Consider the following 21,834-nt stretch of genomic DNA (forward strand, 5'->3'; position numbering starts at 1 on the left):
GAACACGTTCCACACGGTTCTGGTAGGGCTGAGGAGACGGCGGGGTGGTCGCAGCCGGGGGGGGCTGTGCTGAGGGGGGCCCGGCGGGGCTGAGGGGGGCCCGGAGCCGCCTCTGTCCCCTCAGCGACCCCGCCCGGCGGGAATCGCCTCAGCCCCTCAGTGGCGGGAAGCGCGCGCAGCCCCGCACCGCGCACGCGCGCGCTCTCGCGCGACGTGGAGGCGGTGGGGCCGGAGGGGAGGGGGGAAGGGGGCGGAATTCGAAAAATGCCCGCGGCCTCCCATTGGCCGGCGGCGCCACCCGGCCACGCCCCCCCGCCTTGCGCCGCTGTCCCGCCTCCCCCGCCCGGCCCCGCCCCTCGGTTGCCCCCCCTCCGGTCCCGCCGCCGCCGCCGCCATTGGAGGCGCCGCCGCTTTGTGTCCGCCGGGCCCGGTGAGTCCCGGCCCCGCCCGCCCCCGGCGCCGCGCCGGGCGGGACACGGGGCCGCGCCCGGGAGGCCGCGGGTGCTGCGCGCGAGGCGCGGGGGCGGCCTGGCGGCGCCGCTGAAAGGGCCCCGGAACTGCCCTCAGCGCGTCCCCCCCGCCCTCCCTGCCCTGACAGGCCCGGGGGAGCGGGGGTGTCGTGACGGGGTGTCGCGACACGCTGCGCGGGCACGGTTCGGTGTCGCGGTGGTCTCGGCCCGTGTGGCACAGGCCCGAGGAGGCGGCCCCGGGCCTCGGGTGTCCGCGGGCCCGGCGGGGCCTGGCGGGGCGCGGGCCCTCACAAAGGAGCCGCGGGGCTCAAGCACAGCTCTGCCGTCCCGCCGGCACAGGGCGAGCCCCGGGGAAGGTCAGCGGCGGAAGGGGCTGGTAGGGCCGCGACACAATAAATAATCGCTATTTATAAACTTAGGGAGCGCCTTGGCTCCCGCCGCGGCCTTCCCGCTTTCGGCCGCTCGGCTGTGCGGGGCTTTGCCTGCCCTCACTCGCTTCCTCAACCCCTACAAGTGCCACAGCTCGAGGGGAACCTGAGTCTGGCTCTGCTCCCTAAAAGAGACCCCTAATCAGAGTCCCGGTCCCGAATCGCCCCCGGCGCTGATAGCGATGCATACAGACCTACGTGCGAGGCTCCCAGCGCCCAGGTGCTCGCTGCCTGCCTAAGGAATGTGAATCACCCTCGCCCCGCGGTGCGCAGGTTCTCTATAGAGAAAGCTGCTAAATTCCACTCTGCAGCGGGGCTGTTCAGGCAGGCTCCGTTCCTGTATCGTGATCCTTCTTGGCACTCTAGGCTGTGGGGTGGTTTTGGGTAAAACAGCCTAGAACAGATTCTGGGGTAGCTCTTGCCAGGTCACGGTGCCCCATCACCTTACCTGCTCCACTTGAGGACAGCTCCAGGCTGGGAACTGATCCGGAACCGCCCAGCCTGTGCTGCCGACGAAAAGTTGTATTAAGTGAGTTTGTGGGTGTGTTCGCTCGTTTATACAGTGTAGCAGGGACTGATCGCTTGGATAGTTTGTTTCTAGCTGTTGCATTTCTCAGATACTCGGGTCTTCCTCACTTCTTAAGAGTCCTGCTGAATTATATCTGGGTTAGCAAGTGTGTCACTTCCCTATTCTTAACTTACTGTTAAGTGTTGCACTCTGATTTCCCAGCACGTGACTTTTGTTTGCTTTGACCATAAATAGTATTTTTAGCATCTTCAAGAAAGAGTTGGCCGGCAGTCCTTGGCAGGGAGCTCCCATTGAGGCGGGAAAGGTTCGGAAGTGCTCGTGTTTGTAAACAGCGTCCCTGAGAGCAGAGGGACGAGTTCAGTCCAGGAGGGAGGTGCTTGATGGACTGGGCAGGAGAGCACAGAACTTCCTCAGGTGACACTTCAAAAAATTGTTGGATGGAGTGGGAGACCCTTGGAAATCAGGAATGAGTAGAGAAAAACAAAACAAAACAAAAAAATATAAAAACAAACCACACACCAAAAAACCCCACCCCATCATGACCAGAAATATGAAAAATGTGGCTTGAAATGAAGAAAAATGTGGCTTTTGGACTTTTCTCTTGTTTACCTATGTGAGCTTGCTAATTAACGATCTTCTCAATTCATCGTGCACCTTGGTCCAGCAGAAGCTCCTTGAATTGTTTGGTTTTTTGTCTTCAGAATATATTTTCCTGTATTTTTTTCCCTTTCAGCAGAAAGTGACATTTAAATCTCTTGGCAATGTTTTGTTACAAGTGACCTGGGGTCCTCAGAGGATTTAAACTTCTGTGAGAGGGAATAGAAATGTTACATTGATGGACTATAATGGGAAGTGTGGGTAGATTTCTTACAGACTGCAATGAAATAATGGCTTTTATCATGTATAGTTTTGTCTGTAGAATAATAAGTGATAGCTGAATAAGTAGTAGTTGGGAGGAGGGTTTATGCTGTTGTTTTAAATTTAATCTGTCTAGACAAGGAGGAGATGGCCTATAAAGGGTTCAAACCCTGGCATGTAACACTTGCAGCCTAAATTTTCATTCAGGTGTCAGCAATTTGTCAAAATTCATGAAGTGGATCCTGAATTAAGATATTTTATCCAAGGCTATGAAAACTTTCAGCAGGGGATTTTCATGTTGGAGTTGTTTTAACTTTGTGACCTGAGCTTGTTTTAAACTTGTGCAAGCTGATTGGGGGTGAGTTTATCCCTCAGTGGCCATGTGGCACAGACAGAGTGGGGAGAATTTGGATCATTCCAGCCAAAAACTGTTCAAAACTTGTAACTGTTCCTCAGAGCTTGTCACCATCCTGATCCTGAGCATCAGTGTGGGGATGGATTATGTTCACACAGCCATGCAGGCAGAAATTCTGCTTCATATCAACCCCTTGGCTGAAGTTTCTGTCAGTTTTAGGTGTGATGCTGGTGTAATTTAAGCTGCTTGCTGACTGTGGCTGTTTGGGGACATGAGGAAAAACCCCTGGGTGTAGGAATGGAAAATAATCCAGGCAAAGGAAACAATCTGTTCTTACTGTTTCAGTGCAGGTCAGAGATTGCTGGGGAGAGAATCACAAACCTGGAGTGGTTTTGTGTTGAGCTGGTGTTCTTTCTTTGTGTGGAGAACTGGGGAGGTGAGCCATGGTGATTAATTCTGATTTAATAAGCACAGGTGGGGATTAATTGAGCTGGTTTGGGATTGGACCCTACAGAGACAACTGCTGAGCTCAGCCCTGGGTGGGAGCATCAGTCTTACTCTATTAATGTACCAGGTTTTATTTTTGTTTTGTTTTGGAGTTTTTTAGGGTTTTTTTCTTCAGTGAAAGGAGCATCTGTGTGCACAGAAGTGCAAGATTTAATTTTTGCTGTCTCTGTAAAACTCAGGACAGGCAAGGTGTAAGTTGGGTTGCATTCGTGGCATTTGGAGCCAGAGGCTCAAATTCAATGCTGAACATGTATTTCAAATGGAAATACATCTTTGGGCTTAAACCCCCTCCTGTGGGTCTGTGAGTGAATTCCTGTGGTTGGATGCCAGAAGTGTGAGGGATTTTTGCTGTGCTCCCTGAACCCTGGAGTTGGGGTTTTGCAGGGGAGGAGGGGTGGAAATGGGCCCTGTAACCCAATTCCTCAATCCCACTGAGGAATTGCTGCCTGCCAGGGGGAGCTCTGGGGTGAGTGCTGGACCCTGCTCCTGGTTAATTGAAACAAGCTGCTCCATGAGGGCTCAGCTACAGCCCTGGGAGCCTCCACAAATGCAGAGCTTGGAGCTGGATCAGGGGGACATTCCAGGGGGGCTGGGACACCTCCTGGAGAATGGTGGCCCTAAGGACCAGGACAAAACTTGCTGGGTGCAGTAGGAGTGATGGGAATGGCAGCTGGGAGGGAGTTTCCAAGTGGGTTGACAAATAAGGATCAGAAGTTGGAACTAACTTTGTATTCTTTATTCAATAACACATTTTATCAATCTGCAGGACTTTAGGCTGGTGTAAATGACTCAGTAGAGCTCCAGGAGCTGGGAAAGCCAAAGGCAGAGGGCTGGAACCCCTCAGTGCTCAGGCAGCTGGGAGCTCCTGAGAGACACATTTGTATCTGAGAGGTGGCTGGGGGACATTCTGTGACCATGGGCACACTGAGGGTGACATTCTGTGACCATGGGCACACTGAGGGTGTGACACTGGGTGACATTCTGTGACCATGGGCACACTGAGGGTGTGACACTGGGTGACATTCTGTGACCATGGGGACACTGAGGGATGGACACTGGGGGATATTCTGTGACCATGGGCACACTGAGGGTGTGACACTGGGTGACATTCTGTGACCATGGGCACACTGAGGGTGTGACACTGGGTCACATTCTGTGACCATGGGCACACTGAGGGTGTGACACTGGGTCACATTCTGTGACCATGGGCACACTGAGGGTGACATTCTGTGACCATGGGCACACTGAGGGTGTGACACTGGGTGACATTCTGTGACCATGGGCACACTGAGGGTGTGACACTGGGTGACATTCTGTGACCATGGGCACACTGAGGGATGGACACTGGGGGACATTCTGTGACCATGGGCACACTGAGGGTGTGACACTGGGTGACATTCTGTGACCATGGGGACACTGAGGGATGGACACTGGGGGATATTCTGTGACCATGGGCACACTGAGGGTGTGACACTGGGTGACATTCTGTGACCATGGGCACACTGAGGGTGTGACACTGGGTCACATTCTGTGACCATGGGCACACTGAGGGTGTGACACTGGGTCACATTCTGTGACCATGGGCACACTGAGGGTGACATTCTGTGACCATGGGCACACTGAGGGTGTGACACTGGGTGACATTCTGTGACCATGGGCACACTGAGGGTGTGACACTGGGTGACATTCTGTGACCATGGGCACACTGAGGGTTTGACACTGGGTGACATTCTGTGACCATGGGCACTCTGAGGGTGTGACACTGGGTGACATTCTGTGACCATGGACACACGGAGGGTGTGACAAAGTATCTGCTGCCACCTGGGCTGGGTGTTTAGGGAACAGCTTGGAGGATTTCAGGGGCACAAAGGCTTAAAAGGATTGTGCAGCTTGCAATTTAGAAGGTGATGCATTTTGGCATGTTTGGATTTGCAGAAGTATTAACGTTTCCTGTGCTTTTTTTCTGCAGTTTCCAAGTCATTAAAATACTCTTGTGTATTACAGAGTAGTAAATAATTGTCAGTAATCTCTAGCCTGGATTTTAAACCCAGTTTTACTTTGCTTTCTAAGGCTTTTGGTTAACAAACAGCTGTTCTTGCTTGCATCACTTGTCAGGCTGTTGGATTTGTACCCCTTGACACCCTGCCTTCTAACTGAAACCTTTTTTTAGCCTTTTTTGACCTCATTTCTAGGCCAGTGCCGTGTGCTTTGTACCCAGTCACATCTAAGGACATCAATCACCTGTAGGTGTCGTGTGACAGTAAGGGGACACCCCAGTGGCCCAGGATTGGACACACTTCCTCCTTTTTCCATTGCATATTTGCTTTCAGCCTGCTCACCCTGTCAGTTGGAGTTTCTGCCAGCCTGGCACTTGGATTGCCACATTCAAAACCTAATTTTTCCTGAAGTATTTTCTCTCAAAGGAGATTGAAGGCTGAGATAAGTTTAAAAATCTTACAGAAATTCAAGAACTCGGACAATTTATTTTTTTTAATTCTTGTATCTCTTACATTAGTAGAGGGACTCCACACTTCAGAAATATTATCAAATATGTGTCTCACCTGAAACCTCTCTTTATTTATTCATAATGGTGTGGTAGCTTAGAAGGAAATTGAAATTGCTATGGGTGGTTCAGAGTAATTCCTGAAAAACTCTGTGTACTTTTGGATTTTCCATTAGCAGCTACTCCCTGAGCTGGGAGAGTGGGCACATTCCTGCTCATCTGGAAATCCAGGAGTTTGGGGGGTTGTTGCTTATCAGCTCTTTGCTTTGGAATAACCAGTTCATGATAGTCTGGGAGCTTGTGAACCTGCAGTTTTCCTGTAGAAAAAGAGCTGTAACTCTGTGAGGAGTGACTTTCTGCACCTTGATGAAGGTTAATATCCTGGAGGTGTTTTCTCTGCTGATGTGATTCTATTTTTCTGACAGTTGATCAGATTTAAACATTCATTAAAATCACTCAACAAGCACTTTGAAAACTGCATCCTCAGCTGGTGCCCTCTACCCCCTTTCAAGGCACAATGTTTGTTTGGTGTTTGTGTAAATGCAAAACACATTTGTTCCTTTCATTTTTTTAATTGAGTGATGGTTGTGATTGTAGCTGTGGTTCCCATTTAAATCTGTCTTTTGAGATGATGTGTCCAGGTTTGGGTGACTTGATTTCACCTTTATTTGGAGAGGGGAATCAGGTTTTCTATATTGTCATTGCAGAACTTTCTCTTTTTTTGTTGTACCTTTTTGATGACCTGAATTCAGGCCTGTTTGTGGTTGATACTTCACACTCAGTGCAGAAAACCCCTTTTGATGCCCCTGTGGAGATCTGGTTTGTTTGGAGAGGGGAATGAGATTTTTCTACACTGTCATTGCAAAAGTTTCTCTCTTTTTTTGCTGTATCTTTTTTGTTAACTGAATTCAGGCCTGTTTGTGGTTGATACTTCGCACTCAGTGCAGAAAACCCCTTTTGATGCCCCTGTGGAGATCTGGTTTATTTGGAGAGGGGAATGAGGTTTTCTATATTGTCATTGCAAAGTTTCTTTTTTTTTTTCTTTTTTTTTTTTTCTGTATGTTTGTGGTTGATACTTCACACTCAGTACAGAAAATCCCTTTTGATGCCCCTGTGGTCAGAAATGTGCTGAGCAGGCACAGTCCCTGCAAGGATGCTCTCACCAGGTGGAGTTTCTGAGCTTGCCCTGGACATCAGTGCTTGCATCAGGAGGGGATTGTCCTCCTTCCCCTTTGATTCCCTGGGAATGCAGAGACAACCAACAAACCTGAATTTCTGCTGGATCCCCATTTGTCTGCATGTATTGTGGCACAGAACTGAGGGATTGTGCTAAGTTGTACTCTTCAGAGCAAAAAGTCTCCAGTGCTTTACACAAAAGGATTTTCAGAACTTGGGGAGTTTTAACTCAAAGCTGGGAGTGCTGTTGTCATGCATGTGTCATGCAATCACACAGCTTAAAAATAATGAAATCCCAGGACTGTGTCAGCCACAGTGTGGCTTGTGTGTGGTTTTTGATCCCAGGGAATGCATCTTTTGTAACCCCCAACTGATTTCCCTGAGGGGGAATCTGTAGTTGGTTATTTTAAGATTCACTTCAAAATTCTGGCATTTCCTTAAAGGGCTTTGGTCTCTGCTTGCTAGAAGAAACACTGGATATTGAGCTGAAGCCTGGTGAAAATTTTCATTTCTTTTTCCTTTCACTCTCCCCACCTGAGGAAGAAAGATTCCTTAAAACAGGCCAATTTTTTTTTAAGTGCTGTGCTGTATTCTGTGTATTCTAGTCGCCAATTAGTGTATTTTCACATCCTGACATTTCACAAGAAAGCTTCATGCATCTCATTTTTTGTTTTGTTGGCATGTGCTGTGTTTTGATCTTTCTGTTTTGTCTCAGGAGAAAACACCCAGTGCCTTTGGGCTTTGCTTTCCCTGGTGCTGAGGCAGGACCAGATCCCTGTGGGTTTTCAGAGTGGCTGTTCAGTTCCTGTCAGAAATGCCTGATTAAGGATCCCCACTGCTGAGTAATGACAGAACTGTATTTTTGGGCAAGAAAACGTTGGTGTGGTGCAGAGCTGTGCAATGGGGAGAGCAGTGCTGAAAATCAGCTTGGAAATAGGGCTGGGGCTGATGCTGGGGCTGCTCAAGAGGAAAACACCCAGGCTGGAGAAAAACCTATTGAAAGGGAAAGTTTATGGTGAGTGCCATAGCAAAAGGAGACCCCCAGGAGGTGAAACCAGGGCATTTGGCTGTCTGTCTGTCTGTCTGTCTGTCTGTCTGTCAGGAGGGGAGGAGGGCAGGCTGAGCTGATCTTTGCATCCAACTGGGACAGGTCCAGTGTGGTTTGCTGGGGCTGAGGCTTTGCCTCTGAGGCTTTTAAAGGGGATGCTGAGAGGAAGTGAATGAGCCAATGAGTCCTGGATTTGTGATGGATTTAGTGGAGCCCCTCTCCATAGGAGAGGCCAGTGCAGGCAGATGGGCAGCAGGTAAGAAAGGCTGTAAAAGCAGAATAGTGGTAGGGTCTGACACTTGATGAGGGTTAAACCAAGCTTAACCCATTTGTTATCCACAACAGTGCATGTGTTTGGAGCAGAGCTTTGGCAAGTTTATGTATTCTGGTAGAAGGCATGGAGACTGCTCTTCTGAATGTCTTTTTTTTTTTTTTTTTTTTTTTTTTTTTGTCAAAAGATTCCTTCATTTCTTTAAATTGCATGGGGTTTAGTTTGAGGGGGCATGGCTTGTGTTCCCAATGCTTGGATCTTCTGCCTGTAATGGTGTAATGCTTTAGCTCCAAGTGCCAGCTCCTGCTTTTACCCAAATCACTGAGTGGCCAGATCCCTCACCCAGGGCACAGTGCAATGGCTGCATCTCATCAATGCTTGCCCTTAATTTAAAGAGGTTTTTTATCTTTCAGCCATCTTCTAATGGAGCAGGTCTGGCTTGCACCTTCCCCATTTCTGCTCCACCCATAGCTCACCAGTTTGCATCCATGTTTTAGCACTTTTGTTGAATGCAAGTGTTGCTTGTCAGTTGTGTTAGTCATGAGCTGTAAGTCATTTATCCTTTTCTTTTGAATCTTTAATTTGATAGATACGTGGACGTAGATGTTTTTGTTTTGTTAATTTTCACACCACATCTTTTCTGTACTTTAGGTTGACTCCTCACTGCACTGTGAAAACCATTAGGAAAAAGTCCTTGGGGTTAAAACCTGGGGCTCCACAGTTACCTGCACTTGGGTCTAGAAATTATTTTAAATGTCGACTGATCTGTCTGAAGCTGAACCCGTGCATCATAAGGCGCTTCCACTCTTAACGGGAGCTCAGCTGATCCACACGGACAAGTTAAGTGAGGTAGGGGCTGGCCCTTTCTCCAAGCGTGCCCTTGGATCAGTCCTTGGCTTCCAGTCCTGCTCAAGGTTACTCAGTGCTCTTTCTGCCCTGCTTCTAGGAAACTGGGAGTCTAACAAGCTCTGCTTCCCCTTCCCTGCTTTCCCTGAGATGATGTGTCTGTCAAAATCCTCAAATGCTCATCTCGTTTAATTTGGAATTGAAATGATTTCTTTTATAACCATAAAATGGGGAACTGTCCTCTCCTAGTATGCTTTGAAGAAGCTGATTTGAGGGCTACTGTCTTTTAACATCCTAAACACTCCAAACCAGAATATTTCTACCTCTGCTGCTTTGATTGACTTGAATCCCATTTCAAAACTTTCCAATTCTTTCCAGCACCTGTGCTGATTTTTGTGTGCTTTTTGTAGAAAGTGGAAGACGACACGATGCCGATCCGCCGCTCGGTGAACGCTTCCTCCCGAGAAACTCCTCCCAAGAGCAAACCTGCTGAAGGGGAGGAGGTCAAAGCAGGTACAGCCATGCTTCTAGAAGGGTTCCTGGATACCCAAACACAGGCTGGATCTGAAACTCCTGGAAAACTCTACAGCCAGGATGAAAATATTAATAATGTTTGACTCCCTGTCACAGGTTTTTCCAGGATTTGTGTTTTGCAGACATTGTTTTCAGTCTGAACCCACTTGTTTTGTCTTTTGTACCCTGTGTCACTCCAGACATGAAAATATGGTTAAATATTGTCCCTTTTAAGTTTGCACATCCTTTAGGGTAAAGAAATTATTAAATTTCAGTAGCATCAGAAAGATGGTTTGAGATCAAAAGGTGCAGTTAATGAATGGAAAAACAGAGTATTCAATTTTTTTCTCAATTTTTCTGAGCAAAAATTTTTTACCACAACATGTCATGCAATCTAGCCTGATATTAACATGACTGCTCTTAGCAGCTTGGCCTCAGTGTCCCAGAATGTTTCATTTCACCACTACAGTCAGTTGGTTACACTGATTTTGTCCTCTTTGGTGTCACAAAAAAATAAACTACCTACAAAACTGACTCTTAATTCACTGTGTATTTTAAAGGCCTTTGTGGGAAAACTGCACAGGAATGTGTCAGAAATGCTTAAGCTGCTCAGAGCCGTGTTGGTGGGCAGTTATTTATCCAAAGAGTGTAGAATTTAAGTTTATATGCATTTTATGTAGTAGGCAGCCCAGTCTAAGGCCTGTTCTCGGCTAAATGTACTTTTACAGATTTTTTTATTTCCTTGTTAAGTTGATTTCTGACTGGCTTTGATCCTTCTGATATACAAGTGCTCCTGCCAATGCACGTGCCACCCAAAGCTTTGCCAAGTCTGGGAAAATGTGATAGAATTGTAAATATCCCTCAGGTGCTTTGTGTTTGGAAACAACTGGGTCATAAGCAAAGCTACTTCTTAGAATCCCAGGCTTGTCTGAAACAGCAACTTGTGGAGTTAATAGAACACTGCTGAAAGTGGTTAATTGTGAAAATGTTGCATGATTTTGTTTGTAGTTATTCTGGCATTTGAGGGCTGATTGCACCTTTGTTGAAGCTCTTTTCACTTTTTAAATTGCTTTTAAATAACACTTTTAAGTTAGTGAAAATAAAGTATTGGAGTGTGTTCTTAAGTGTAGATTTTGTTCCCTCTACCTCCCTAAAGAATAAAAGCTGGTTTTGGATGGTAACTTGATGCTTTTTCACATTTTCTAGATGCAGAAGTCACCTCTGAAGAATCTGCCTCTGCTGGAGAGGAGCAAGAGCCTGAAACCGTGCCTGCTGCATCCAGTGAAGCAGAACAGCCAAAGGAACCTGAGAATGAAGGGAAGGAGGAAACAAAGCCCTCAGAAGAAACCAAAAAGGAGTAAGGCTTACTTGGTGCTGAATTTGGGGATTTGGGTAGGATTCTGGAGGAAGTCAGGCTCTATAGAGAGAAAAGATAGTGGGAGAGAAGAGGAAAATGAGTGTCTTAAGGTGCTTCTAAGGAAGAAGCTCCTGATCACGTGGAGCTGCTGTTCTCAAACATGTGAAGCTGAATACCAATACAAGGTCTCTTTTTTACTAGTAGAAATATCAAAGTAGTCCTTAAGTTATATTAAATAATATCAGATTTTCTGGACTTTTTTTGTTGTTTTTGTTGCTCTTGTCCTGCTTATTGGCTTGTTTTAGTGCCTCTTGTCTTACTATTGCTGTGCATTTTCCCTCAGGGAGAAGGATCAGGCCAAGGAGAAGGAGAAGAAGGTGAAGAAGACCATCCCTGCGTGGGCCACACTCTCTGCCAGCCAGCTGGCTCGGGCACAGAAGCAGACTCAGATGGCAGCCACCTCCAGGCCCAAGATGGATGCCATCCTAACCGAGGCCATCAAGGTGGGCAGGACACAAATGGGGCTTTTATTCCATTTGTGTTCTAAACCACACAATTGCAGCTTGCTGAGGTGCAGGTGATAGTGCTGTGTGTAAGATGGGTGTGCTTGTCCTGGAAGCCTGACATGTGAGGCCATGAGGATGATGATTTCTTTGTTTAGAATTTGTTTTCCTCCCTAATTACATTATGAGGAACAGCTAGGATGGCATAACCTGGTTGATTGCTGTCATAATTTTGTTTGCTGTGCCTCCTGGCCACATTTAACTTCATTTACCTGGATTCATCCATCTATTTGATACATGTGCTTTCTTTTAGCATTAAGTTACTCTAACTCAGTACAGATGGAGATACTGTAACCCTGCATTCCAAAGTCTTGATTTACTTGGTCTTGGTTTACTCAATCTCTCCTGATTGTAAAAGATCTCTGCTGTGTAGCTGTGCTGCTGCTCTCCCCTCAAGGCTTGGTCACTCCCTTCAGAGGAGGCCTGAACTTCACCAGCCTTAATTGCAAGATGGCCTTTCCATCTATCTTCAAAATATCTTAGGTTTTCCTTGTTTACTGATGTCAATCCTCCATCTTCTTAAAAAAATAATTGGCAGGTTGTTCCAGCTTAATGATTACTCAGTCTGGCATTAATAAAGTGTTAGTAAATCAGTTGTGCAGCATTGCCAAAAGGTGACTATTTTGTATTTTAAGCCAATCTTTGTGAGGGCTTCAGAGCAGGGGAGTAGTAGATCTGTAGTAGATATAGATATCCTTGCTGTGCTGCTTTTGTGTTGTTTGTGTTGCTCTTCAGCTACTCAGAAAAGTTAAGTGTTTTGTTAGTCATGTTTTATACTTGATTCACAGTGGGGAAAAGGCCAGCCCTGGCATCCTGTGGTGGCCCATGTGCATCAGTGCAATCTCTGTTCCTCCACCCCACCAGGATAATTCAGGTGTGGGAGGTTCCTCGTGTTCTGTGTCTGTTCCAGGCCTGCTTTCAGAAGAGCGGTGCCTCGGTGGTGGCAATCCGGAAATACATCATCCACAAATACCCTTCCCTGGAGCTGGAGAGGAGGGGATACCTCCTCAAGCAAGCCCTGAAAAGAGAGCTGGAGAGGGGAATCATCAGGCAGGTAAGAGCTGCTTGTGGAGCAGCACAGGAGATGGCATTGCTGAAGAGGAACTGTTTCCAAGGGCCTGGAGTGCCAGGACAAGGGGGAATGCCTTCAGAGTGCCAGAGAACAGACTTAGATGAGGTGTTGGAAAATGATCCTTCCCAGTGATCCTTCCCACAGGTGCCCACAGCAGCTGTGGCTGCCCCTGGATCCCTGGCAGTGCCCAAGGCCAGGTTGGATGGGCTTGGAGCACCCTGGGATAGTGGAAGGTGTCTCTGCCCATGGCAGGGGTAGAACTGAGTGATCTTTAACATCCCCTTCAGCCAAAACCATTCCATGATTCTGGGAACTGCATAGGAATTCCTTAACTCCATTAGAAGGTGTGTGGAATGAGCATGTTCTCCTCATGGAGGTTCCTGAACCTCTGTCACTGCTCTGTTGGACACTGGCAGGATTTCAGCCCTGCTGTGTCAGTTGCATGCCTGGCACCGTTGGGTTTTGTGCAATTCCTGCTGTTTCTGGGTGTTGTGTCACACAGCATTGCAGCAGCACATGAACCCAGCAGTGTCACTTCTGCAGCAGTGTGGGGTTTAACACTGAAATTTTACTGATAACTGTGTTATCTGTCAGGATATCCTGGCCAGTACAGCAATGTCCCAATGTCTGGCTGCAGTTTCTGATCTTACTGAAGTTTCAGTGGGTTCAAGTCAGGCCTCTGCTGTAAAAACCCACTGCAGGGTGACAGTGCATTCACAATCTGCATCATGAGAGTTCCTCTCAGGTTGTTAATATTCTGAGTTACTGTGTTAAGGACTGAAATTGACTTTCTCTTGAACCAGGTGAAAGGAAAGGGAGCTTCTGGGAGCTTTGTGGTGGTGTCTAATGCAGGAAAAACTGTTCCAAAATCCAGAGACAGAAAGGTAAGATGGATCATTTTAAACAACACTCTGAAATGTACTGCTCTGAAACACATGTGCCTTACCCCACGTTCTCAACCCAATGTTCTCCTCCTCCCTGTGCTTTTTCTCCCCAACTACAGCAATTAAAACACCCATCCCACTGGGATCAGAAAGTTACTGTGAGGAATTAAACCCAAGTTGAATGATCAAAATCCCAGTTTTAAAATGTTTACATGAACCCCCTAGGCTTTGGTTCAGAGACAGAAAACTGAATAACCACAGAACTCTTCTGTCTTTACCAGGCAGAGAGAGATGCCCCTCAGGTATTGGAAGAAAATTTTGTGCTCCTGCTGTGTGTGTTTATCTGTTGTGTGGATAAAGGAAGACTCCAGTCTTTAGGACTGAGGGAAATGTTTTCCCATCAGCTGTGAGGACAGAGGGAGGAAGAAGAAAATATCCTCAGGCTTCTGGAAGAAAGCTGCTGATGCTCAATGTTGTTGGGGAAGGGGGTGGTTTATTTAGCTGCACAGTTAGTTGTGGTTCCAGCACTTCTGATCTCCACTCCATGCTGTGTTGAGTGTGTGAAACACATTCCTAATGCTGCAGTTACAAAATGTTTAGCTGGAATTGCCAATCCCTTGGGATTAGACAGGTAACATTAGACATGGAACAACTTGGTGGTCATCTCCTGCCTCCTGGGGAGACCAAAAGCCCTAAAACTGAATTTGGTGTAGGTCCCTGGAGGAAATGAATTGCAGTTCACTCACTGGCTCCACAAGAAGTCTGAGCAAGGCAGCCAATAGCTGCTGACACATCACCTCTCTGCAGCACATGGGTGTCTTTGTTCCCAGTTACTTTCTCAGCAAAACAAATGTTTTGGATGAATTTGGCTGGCAGGGAAGCAGCTCCCTCTCCCATTGCACTGTTTGCAGAGCTGCTGCTCAGCATCAAATCACTGAACTTCAGCACATTTTCTGGATAAAGAACAGTCTATTTTTCCCTCATCATCCCCTCTCATAGTAACAAAAGGCGGGGAGGAAAACTCAGAATGGAACACTGGCTTCAATCAAGATTTTATTGTGTTATTTCAAAAAAAAAAAAAGGACTCCTGTTTAGCTGTTCATTTTGGGGAAGAGGAAGACTTGATTTGTGTAAACAGGTTCTGTCTTTGAGTTTTAAGTTTTGTGTCAGCATGTATTATCATTTTCCAGAAAGGGTTGTAAAGCATTGGCACAGGGGATCCAGGGAGTCACACTCCCTGGAAGTCTTCAAAAAACCTGTAGAGTGCCACTTGGGGACATGGTCTGGTGGTAAATATGTCAGTGCTGGGTTAATGTTTGGACTTGATGATCTTGGAAGGTTTTTCCAGACTGAATAATTCTGTGATTTTTCTTCTGTCTCACTGAAGTGTGGCAGAGGAAAACGTCTATAGCAAGAGGAAGAAAATAATTAAAAACACAGATGTTAGGTACTCAGCAATTTTTATTTGCAAAGCCTTTCTAAAACTCCTATGAAAATTCAGATTTTCTGTATATCTCTTAAGCTGCAAACTGTTTTAAGTTGTTAAAGAGCTGCCTTACAGCTCCTGGGTTTCCAGCTCAGCAGCAGTGTCAGGGGCACTTTTCCCCACATGTGTATTGCTGGTTCAGAAACTCAGAGCTTTGGGCCCTGCTGATGCATGCAAGTCTGTGTGTTCCAGAAAAGCACTTCAGCCCTGAGCACAGAGCAGCAGGTGAAGCTGGAGGATGTCCTGCCACTGGCCTTCACCCGCCTGTGTGAGCCCAAGGAAGCTTCTTACAGCCTGATCAAGAAATACGTGTCTCAGTATTATCCCAAACTCAAAGTAGATATAAGGTAAGTGCTGGAGTTGCTTTAGCAAGCAGAGGACTGGGGAAACTGAGCCTTCCTCTGGTTCTATCTCACTTCACAATGATTCAATCTGGTATTTAAGTCAGCTGCTGCTGCTCTGAGTTACAGGGTCTGTGGGAAAGCTTGAGGAAAAGCTGTGCCTTTTGTGTCCCTGACACCACCAGCAGCACTGCTCTGTCCACCTTAACCACACCCACATCCCTTTGCTGCCTGGATGTGAGGGGCTCTCCTGGGGTCTCATCCCCCTTGATCTGGATGCTTTAGCAGCATATGCAGCAATCTCTGAGCTGATCTGTATGAGTTGAGGCTTGACAAGCAAAACTAGGAAAACCCTGCATGTCATCTCTATCAGGGTTTTGTCAGCCCTTGTTTGCCTGTGAGCTGAGTGCCCATCACATCCAAATGTGCTGCTCAAGGTGAGTGGGTCCTTGCCAGGACACCGAGCCCGTGCCACCACTCAGCTCCCAGCGTGGTGCCACCTTCTGCCCGGGCAATGAGCCTCACTGACAGGTCTCCATTTAAAGTGTCTGCATGTAGGCAGACACTCTAAATGCTGCTCTGCTCACATGCTGCAAGCACTGTTTCTCTGTTTGTTTTTGGAGCTGTCAGTGTGTGTCAGTAAAGCTTTCTCCTCCTGTGTTTCAGACCCCAGCTGCTGAAGAACGCCCTGCAGAGAGCTGTAGAGAAGGGCCAGTTAGAGCAGATCACAGGGAAGGGAGCATCTGGGACATTCCAGGTCAGAGACTGGGTCCATCCTTGTTGAGCACAAGCCTCGGATGTCAGTCACTACGCCCTGTCCCCTGGTTTCCCTGGGCTGCCCTTTCTCCAGCAGTCTGGCATGCTCAGCCCTTGTCCAGTAGGACTCTTGTTCTCCTCTCAGTCTCCCTCTTCCCTTGCTGAGCGTGCTGCATGCACTGCTCAGCTCTGACTCACCAGCACAGTAGGGAGCTGGTGGGGTAAGCTTTCCTTTCCATCCCTCACTGGAAGTGCAGCAGGTACCCCAGATGCCTGCAACATCTTTTACTCATGTGTGTGCCACGGAAGTCTCTTGGGTACATTTGGTCCGTGGGATGGAGGAAGAAGTGATTTATTTTTCTTTCTTTCTTTCTTTCCTCCCCTGAGCAATAGGCCCTTAGACTGCCACATCCTTGCAGTGTGTTTGGGGGCTGGGGTGAGGTGTTGCTGGTAAAGCCCCCCCAGGCCAGCTGACTGGCTAGGCCTGTCCTGCCACCCCCAGCTGGGAGAGCAGCGTTCCCTGTGCAGTGTTTTAATATTAAACGTATCTGTGCTAATGCAGGAGCGCCGACCCACCTGGTGCAGAGGAGCTTGTCCTGACCTGGTTTGGGAGAATTTTGTCTTGATGCTTTTCTCTTCCTCCTTGGAAAATAGCTGAAGAAATCAGGGGAGAAGCCCCTGCTGGGTGGGACTCTGATGGAAGATGCCATCCTGTCTGCTATTGCGGCCATGAACGAACCGAAGACCTGCTCCACCACAGCGCTGAAGAAGTATATCCTGGAAAATTACCCAGGGACCAACTCCAACTTGCAGGGTAAAGTCCTGATCCCTGTATCACTTCTATTCTGCATGCTGAGAGAGTCCTGCAGCTGCAGATGTGCCTGTGCAGCACCTTTAATCTGCTCTGTTGAGCTTGCAGAGCTTTAAACTGCTCTGGGAGCTGCAGCTGCTCAGCCCTTTGTGCTGCAGAGATGTTCTGGGGTTTTAGCTCCCATCAGTTGCTTTCAAGCAAGTTCCTGAGACAGAATGCATGATTCTCTTGTCTATAGCCAGGAAGGGGGAATGGTATTTAAGTACTTTATTGTCCTTAAATCACCAAGTTGATTTCATATCTCTCTGCTTTGAAAGGAACAGCAGCTTGGCATCAATGCAGTTCCTAATTGCTTTTTATTGAGACAACTTGTGTAGTTTAACTTTTTTTAAAAATTCACGAGCACCCCTCTTACTGATTTGTTTGAGGCCCTACTTTGCATCTGATTTTAGAAAGGTCAAGCAAATAAGGAGAAAAGCCAATTGTATTTTATTTAAAAGGGAGATTTGGCATGTCTTTGTTTCCAGGAGTGACACTAATGTCTGGTTTGATTTTTGCCTGAGCAGAGGCTTTCAAGCAGATGTTCTGGTGGCTTATTTAGGTTATTTGGGCTGAGCCCCCATGCAGTTGGTTGGTGCTGGAGGTCTGTAGGGGCAGGCTGAGGTCCCAGTGGTCTCTGCTCAAACTTGAGATCAGTTTGTTCTTGTGGTGTCACCGAGCTGGTGCTGTTCCTCAGCAGCAGAGAGGAGATTTCTGATCCAGTCTTTACCTGGAGCTGGAGCACAGCATCAGCACAGCTGTTTGGTGCAGAGTTACTGACACACAGCACAGGTTCCAGGGCTGAAGAAGCTGCCCTCAGGCCTTCTGCCAATTAGCAATTGATGCTGAGTGAGATTTCTTAATCTCAGAGCAGGGAAAAGAGGTTCCAGGCTCCCTAAGCCCTTGCATGGTTTATTTTCAGGACTATTGGAAATGTCCCTGGTCCTTGGGGCCTGTGTTGAGCCAGCCTGCAGTGCTTGTCACTCCTGCAAGGCCAATAAGGAAATCTCAGCTTGCAATCTGTTGTTTTCTTTCTCCTTCCGTTACATAAAAGGAATTTTGATGATCTCTGCTTTGTTCTGAGAGAACCGGAGGAAGATCTGGTGAGATGTGAAAAGCAGGCGGGTGCACACTGCAGAGCTCTGCTCTCCTCCCAGTTTATGGCTCACTGCAGAACTGGAACTTGACTGGAGTCAAATCCCTGTGTGCTGTTATTGACCTTTGACACCCAGAGTGAAACCAGCCTTGTGGTTATAAAAACTTTGGAACCTGCTAGAGAGTGAACCTTGTTTTTTCCTGGAAGCTCAATATGTAAATGGCCCCTCTAATTCAAGCTGAAAATGGTTCTGAACTGACTAAACAACCCAAGTCCTTTGTCAGAGACAAAGATCCCCTGTATTTGCACAGTTTGAGTTTCAGTTCTTACACAGTACACAATGGAATGGCTGGAATAAAAGTCTGGAATGAAATACTGGAATAAGGAGTTCATTTGTTGTATTTCTAGACCAAATATTTTACCCTTTAAAGAGCAAAACAAAAAGCAAACCAGAGTATGGGTAAAGAGGCAGCACATGCAACATTTAGAACATGAGGAGATCAAAACCAGGGTAAAAGGCTTGTTTTAAAGCACACTTTAGAGGGCATTCTGAGGGTTAAATTTGGACAGAGGTAGTTACACAGTGCTCTTGAATGACTTATGAAGGAGCATCTCATGATCAGGACATCAGAAACATGGAATGTTCTCAACTCCTTCCTTTGGAGAGTTTAAAGCCACTCTCACCAGGTTCTCAGGAACAATATCTTGTATCTTGCTCAAACTGACTGAGAGGATTTCCCGTCCTGACTCCAGCTCTGATTTCAGAGGGCACAGTAGAGAGCAGTAAGATCAGACAAGAGGCTAAAGATAGTAACACAACCTTCCTGTGATTTCTTTTCACAGTGCATCTACTGAAGAGAACCCTGCAGAAATGTGAGAAGAATGGCTGGATGGAGCAAATTTCTGGGAAGGGCTTCAGTGGAACCTTTCAGCTTTGCTTCCCTTATTATCCAAGGTAAAGGGCTTGTCTGTAAAATGATGTTCAGGAGTTTTGCAGAGCTCAGGTATCAGAGCTGGAGTTCATGAGCCAACCTCCTATTCACAGGGAGATTGTGGAGGGTTTACTCACTGGTGAACTGCCACATTGTCTCCCGTGCTCTGGATAATGGCATCACTTGGGTGACCAGAAAGCTGGCTCCATTAGCAAGGGAAGCTTTTAGGGGCAGTAGAAATACTGGGCTCCATGTTCCCAGGTAGTTCTGTTGTGCTGCTTTTTTTTTCAGGCTGGGCTATTTAAGTGTTCTGTGCTAAAACCAATTCACCTGAGCAGGGAGTGGGGTGGGTTCTCCATGCCAGGATGCTCCTAAGGAGCAGGACCCAGCTGTTCCTTCCTTGAGGGAGGAGAGGAGGGGGGATGACCTAGATTAGCTACTCTGAGTCTAAACCTGCCTTTCTTCTCCTGCTGTGAGCTGATTCTGTGCTGGGCCAGGTGGAGCCCTGGGGTGAGGCCTTGGTGTCCCAGGAAGAGCCAAATGGCAGCACAGTCATTGAAGTGCTGCTCCCCAGCTCCTTTTATTGCACATGTGAGCCCCCACAGCTTCAGCCATGCTTTGCTGCTGGAGTCTGATCCTGCCAAAGGGGATCCTTCCCTGGGTTTGCAGGGAAGGAGCAATGAGGGAGAGGAAAATGGGGAAATGGAGAAGAGACAGCTTAGGGCTGGTACATTCCCAGGCTGTCATGTTTCTGCCATTGCAGAGACTAAATAACCTTGGTTTGGGACAGCAGCAATCACAGATTTCCTGGGGGTGTTTCTGGACTGGGCTAAAGCTGTAACCTTAGAGGAGAGCCAGGCTCACCCAGGGCTTGCCCACCCTGGAGTTGTACCTTAGAAGCAAATCAGGCTCTGACCAGATGACTCTTGTAGCCCAGATGTGCTCTATCCAGAGAAGCAGCAGGATGAGGATTCTGAGGAATCTGATGAGGAAGAAGAGGAGGAATCTGAGGAGGAAGAAGAATCTGAAGAGGAAGAGTCTGAGGAGGAAGAGCCACCACCAAAGAAGAGGTATGGCAGCATGAGAGATGAGTGGGCTCCTTTGGATGAAATAAGTGTCTGTCACAGCTGCAGAGTGCTCAGGTGTCTCTTGCTGTGGTCACCTCTCCACAGGGCTGCTGCTCACAAGTATTGGCAGAAGTTTCCATTTATTCCTTATTCCAGAGATACTGACCTCCCCCGTTCCATAATTTGAAGCCTTCCTCTTTTCTCCTCCAGATGAGAGAGAGCCTGTGTTTATTCTTTGTGTTGCCTTTAGTGTCCTGCTTTAGAAAGTGTGATGTTTCACATGGAACTTCTTGTATTTATGTTGCCTTAAAAGAATTCTTCCCTACAGTAATTATTTGCAGCTCTGTAGCCAGATATGGGACCTGCCTCACTCAGAATTTGGACTTAATATGAATGTTTGTTAGGTAATAAAATCCCATTTAGAGAGGAGAGATAGTGCTTAAGGCTCTTAATTGTTCTGACAGCTGACTGATTCACTGTCATTATTTATGTGTTTATTTGCCTAACAAAGGGGTTGGAAGCTGGCAGCTCTGTGGGGATGGGAAGTGCTCAGTGTAGAGCTACCAGAGGAGCTCTTGCTCTTTGGGATTTAGCTCATGGAATGTGCTGGCAAAGGACAGGGATGCCAAGATGTGCTTCATTTATGCAAATTGCTGACAGCAGCTCCTCTCTGGGTACCATTTGTGCCTCCACTGAGCTCCTGTGCTGTCTCTTCCTGACAGGATGCAGAAGAGACCACCCCCCAAATCCCGGAGCAGGGCCCCTCCGATGAAGCGAAGAGAATCCAAACCCAAGCCAAGGAAAACCCCCACCGCCCGCCGGGGCAAAGCAAAGCCCCCTCCCAAGGTGAAAACCCCTGCTAAGAAAGCCAAACCAGCAGCCCCAGCCATCAAGAAAGCCTCCAGTGGCAGCTCTTCCAAGAAACCAGCAGCCAGTGGGAGGAAGGAAGTGAAACCCTCTGCCAAGGGCAAATCCACCATGAGGAAATCTCTCCGGGCAAAAAAGTAAAATATTTCCAGTGTCAGGGAATCCCATGGTCAAATCCACAATCTTGTTTTATAAGTCAACGTGCATTTGTATTTTAGTTCTGATGCTTAAACACTTCTTTAATTTTTTTTTTAATTTTTTTTTCTTGAATGGGAATGATGGGGAAAAGCTGAAAACTAAATCAAACCAACCCGAGCATTCGTTAGATCTCAATGCTGTGCCTCGTGCCTGCCCCTCCCCTGGAACGAGTCATCTTTACTTTCTGCAATAATTTTAGGACTTTTCTAGGACGTCTCTAATCTGTACATTTATATTATTCCACGTGGGTTTCGGGGGGGGAGGGTTGGCTTTTAAAACAATTCTTCAGAGAAGATCTTTATACCTTTAGACAGCAGGAACAGGATGATCAGGGGAATGTGATTCTTTACTGAGAAGGTGCTGTGGCAGAGGAGTCCTCCCTAGATCCCTGCATGCCGAGGTCCTTGGTGCTCCCATGAGGGAGCTGTGTACAGACAGCACTTGCACTGAGCCCCGAGGTGCTGCTCTCCTCAGCCACAGGCCCAGGGTTGGCTGCTCAGTTGGATCCTTGGCGTCTCCTGAGGGTCTGGTGTCAGAGGGGCTCCAAAAGGGGCAGCTCTGGGTTAGGTGGGTGATTTGAATTAGTGTTTCCACACCACATCTGTTACCTTCAAACCAAAATATATCAAAGTCTTCTTGAATCCAACTTTCAAATGTTTTTAAGAGATGAAAAGCCTAAGTTTGTCACCTCTTGTTTACCCTTTTTTAAAGAGAAGTTGGAGAGCTATACAATTGCTAATGTAGAGATGTTGATAAGTGAAGAACATGCGGTTTGCTAAAATAAAATGAAACTAGATTCCAGGCCTGCCTTCTGTGTCCAGTCTCCTCACCCCAGCTGCTCCTCCTGGAAAGGTAGAGAGG

The 21,834-nt window shown here is 47.4% G+C and overlaps 1 protein-coding gene across 4 annotated transcripts; it reads left to right on the forward strand.

The window, feature by feature from the left end:
- Positions 1-354: 354 nt before the first annotated feature.
- On the forward strand, positions 355-21,774 carry HP1BP3 (heterochromatin protein 1 binding protein 3). Of its 4 annotated transcripts, none has more exons than XM_063177110.1 (13): positions 355-430; positions 8,797-8,994; positions 9,402-9,504; positions 10,711-10,861; positions 11,205-11,364; positions 12,335-12,478; positions 13,300-13,380; positions 15,059-15,213; positions 15,874-15,964; positions 16,618-16,777; positions 18,753-18,864; positions 19,774-19,911; positions 20,631-21,774. In XM_063177110.1, exons 2-13 carry the CDS (start codon positions 8,899-8,901, stop codon positions 20,914-20,916), a joined length of 1,677 nt encoding a protein of 558 aa, XP_063033180.1. In that variant the 5' UTR covers positions 355-430; positions 8,797-8,898; the 3' UTR covers positions 20,917-21,774. The 4 variants fall into 4 exon arrangements, with proteins under 4 accessions (XP_063033180.1, XP_063033181.1, XP_063033182.1 ...); XM_063177109.1 differs by lacking the exon at positions 355-430 and adding an exon at positions 1,300-1,427; XM_063177111.1 differs by lacking the exon at positions 8,797-8,994 and having other exon boundaries at positions 363-430.
- The last annotated feature ends 60 nt before the right edge of the window (positions 21,775-21,834 follow it).

Source organism: Melospiza melodia, chromosome 26 (assembly GCF_035770615.1).
Source record: "Melospiza melodia melodia isolate bMelMel2 chromosome 26, bMelMel2.pri, whole genome shotgun sequence".
Taxonomy (NCBI): Eukaryota; Metazoa; Chordata; class Aves; order Passeriformes; family Passerellidae; genus Melospiza; species Melospiza melodia.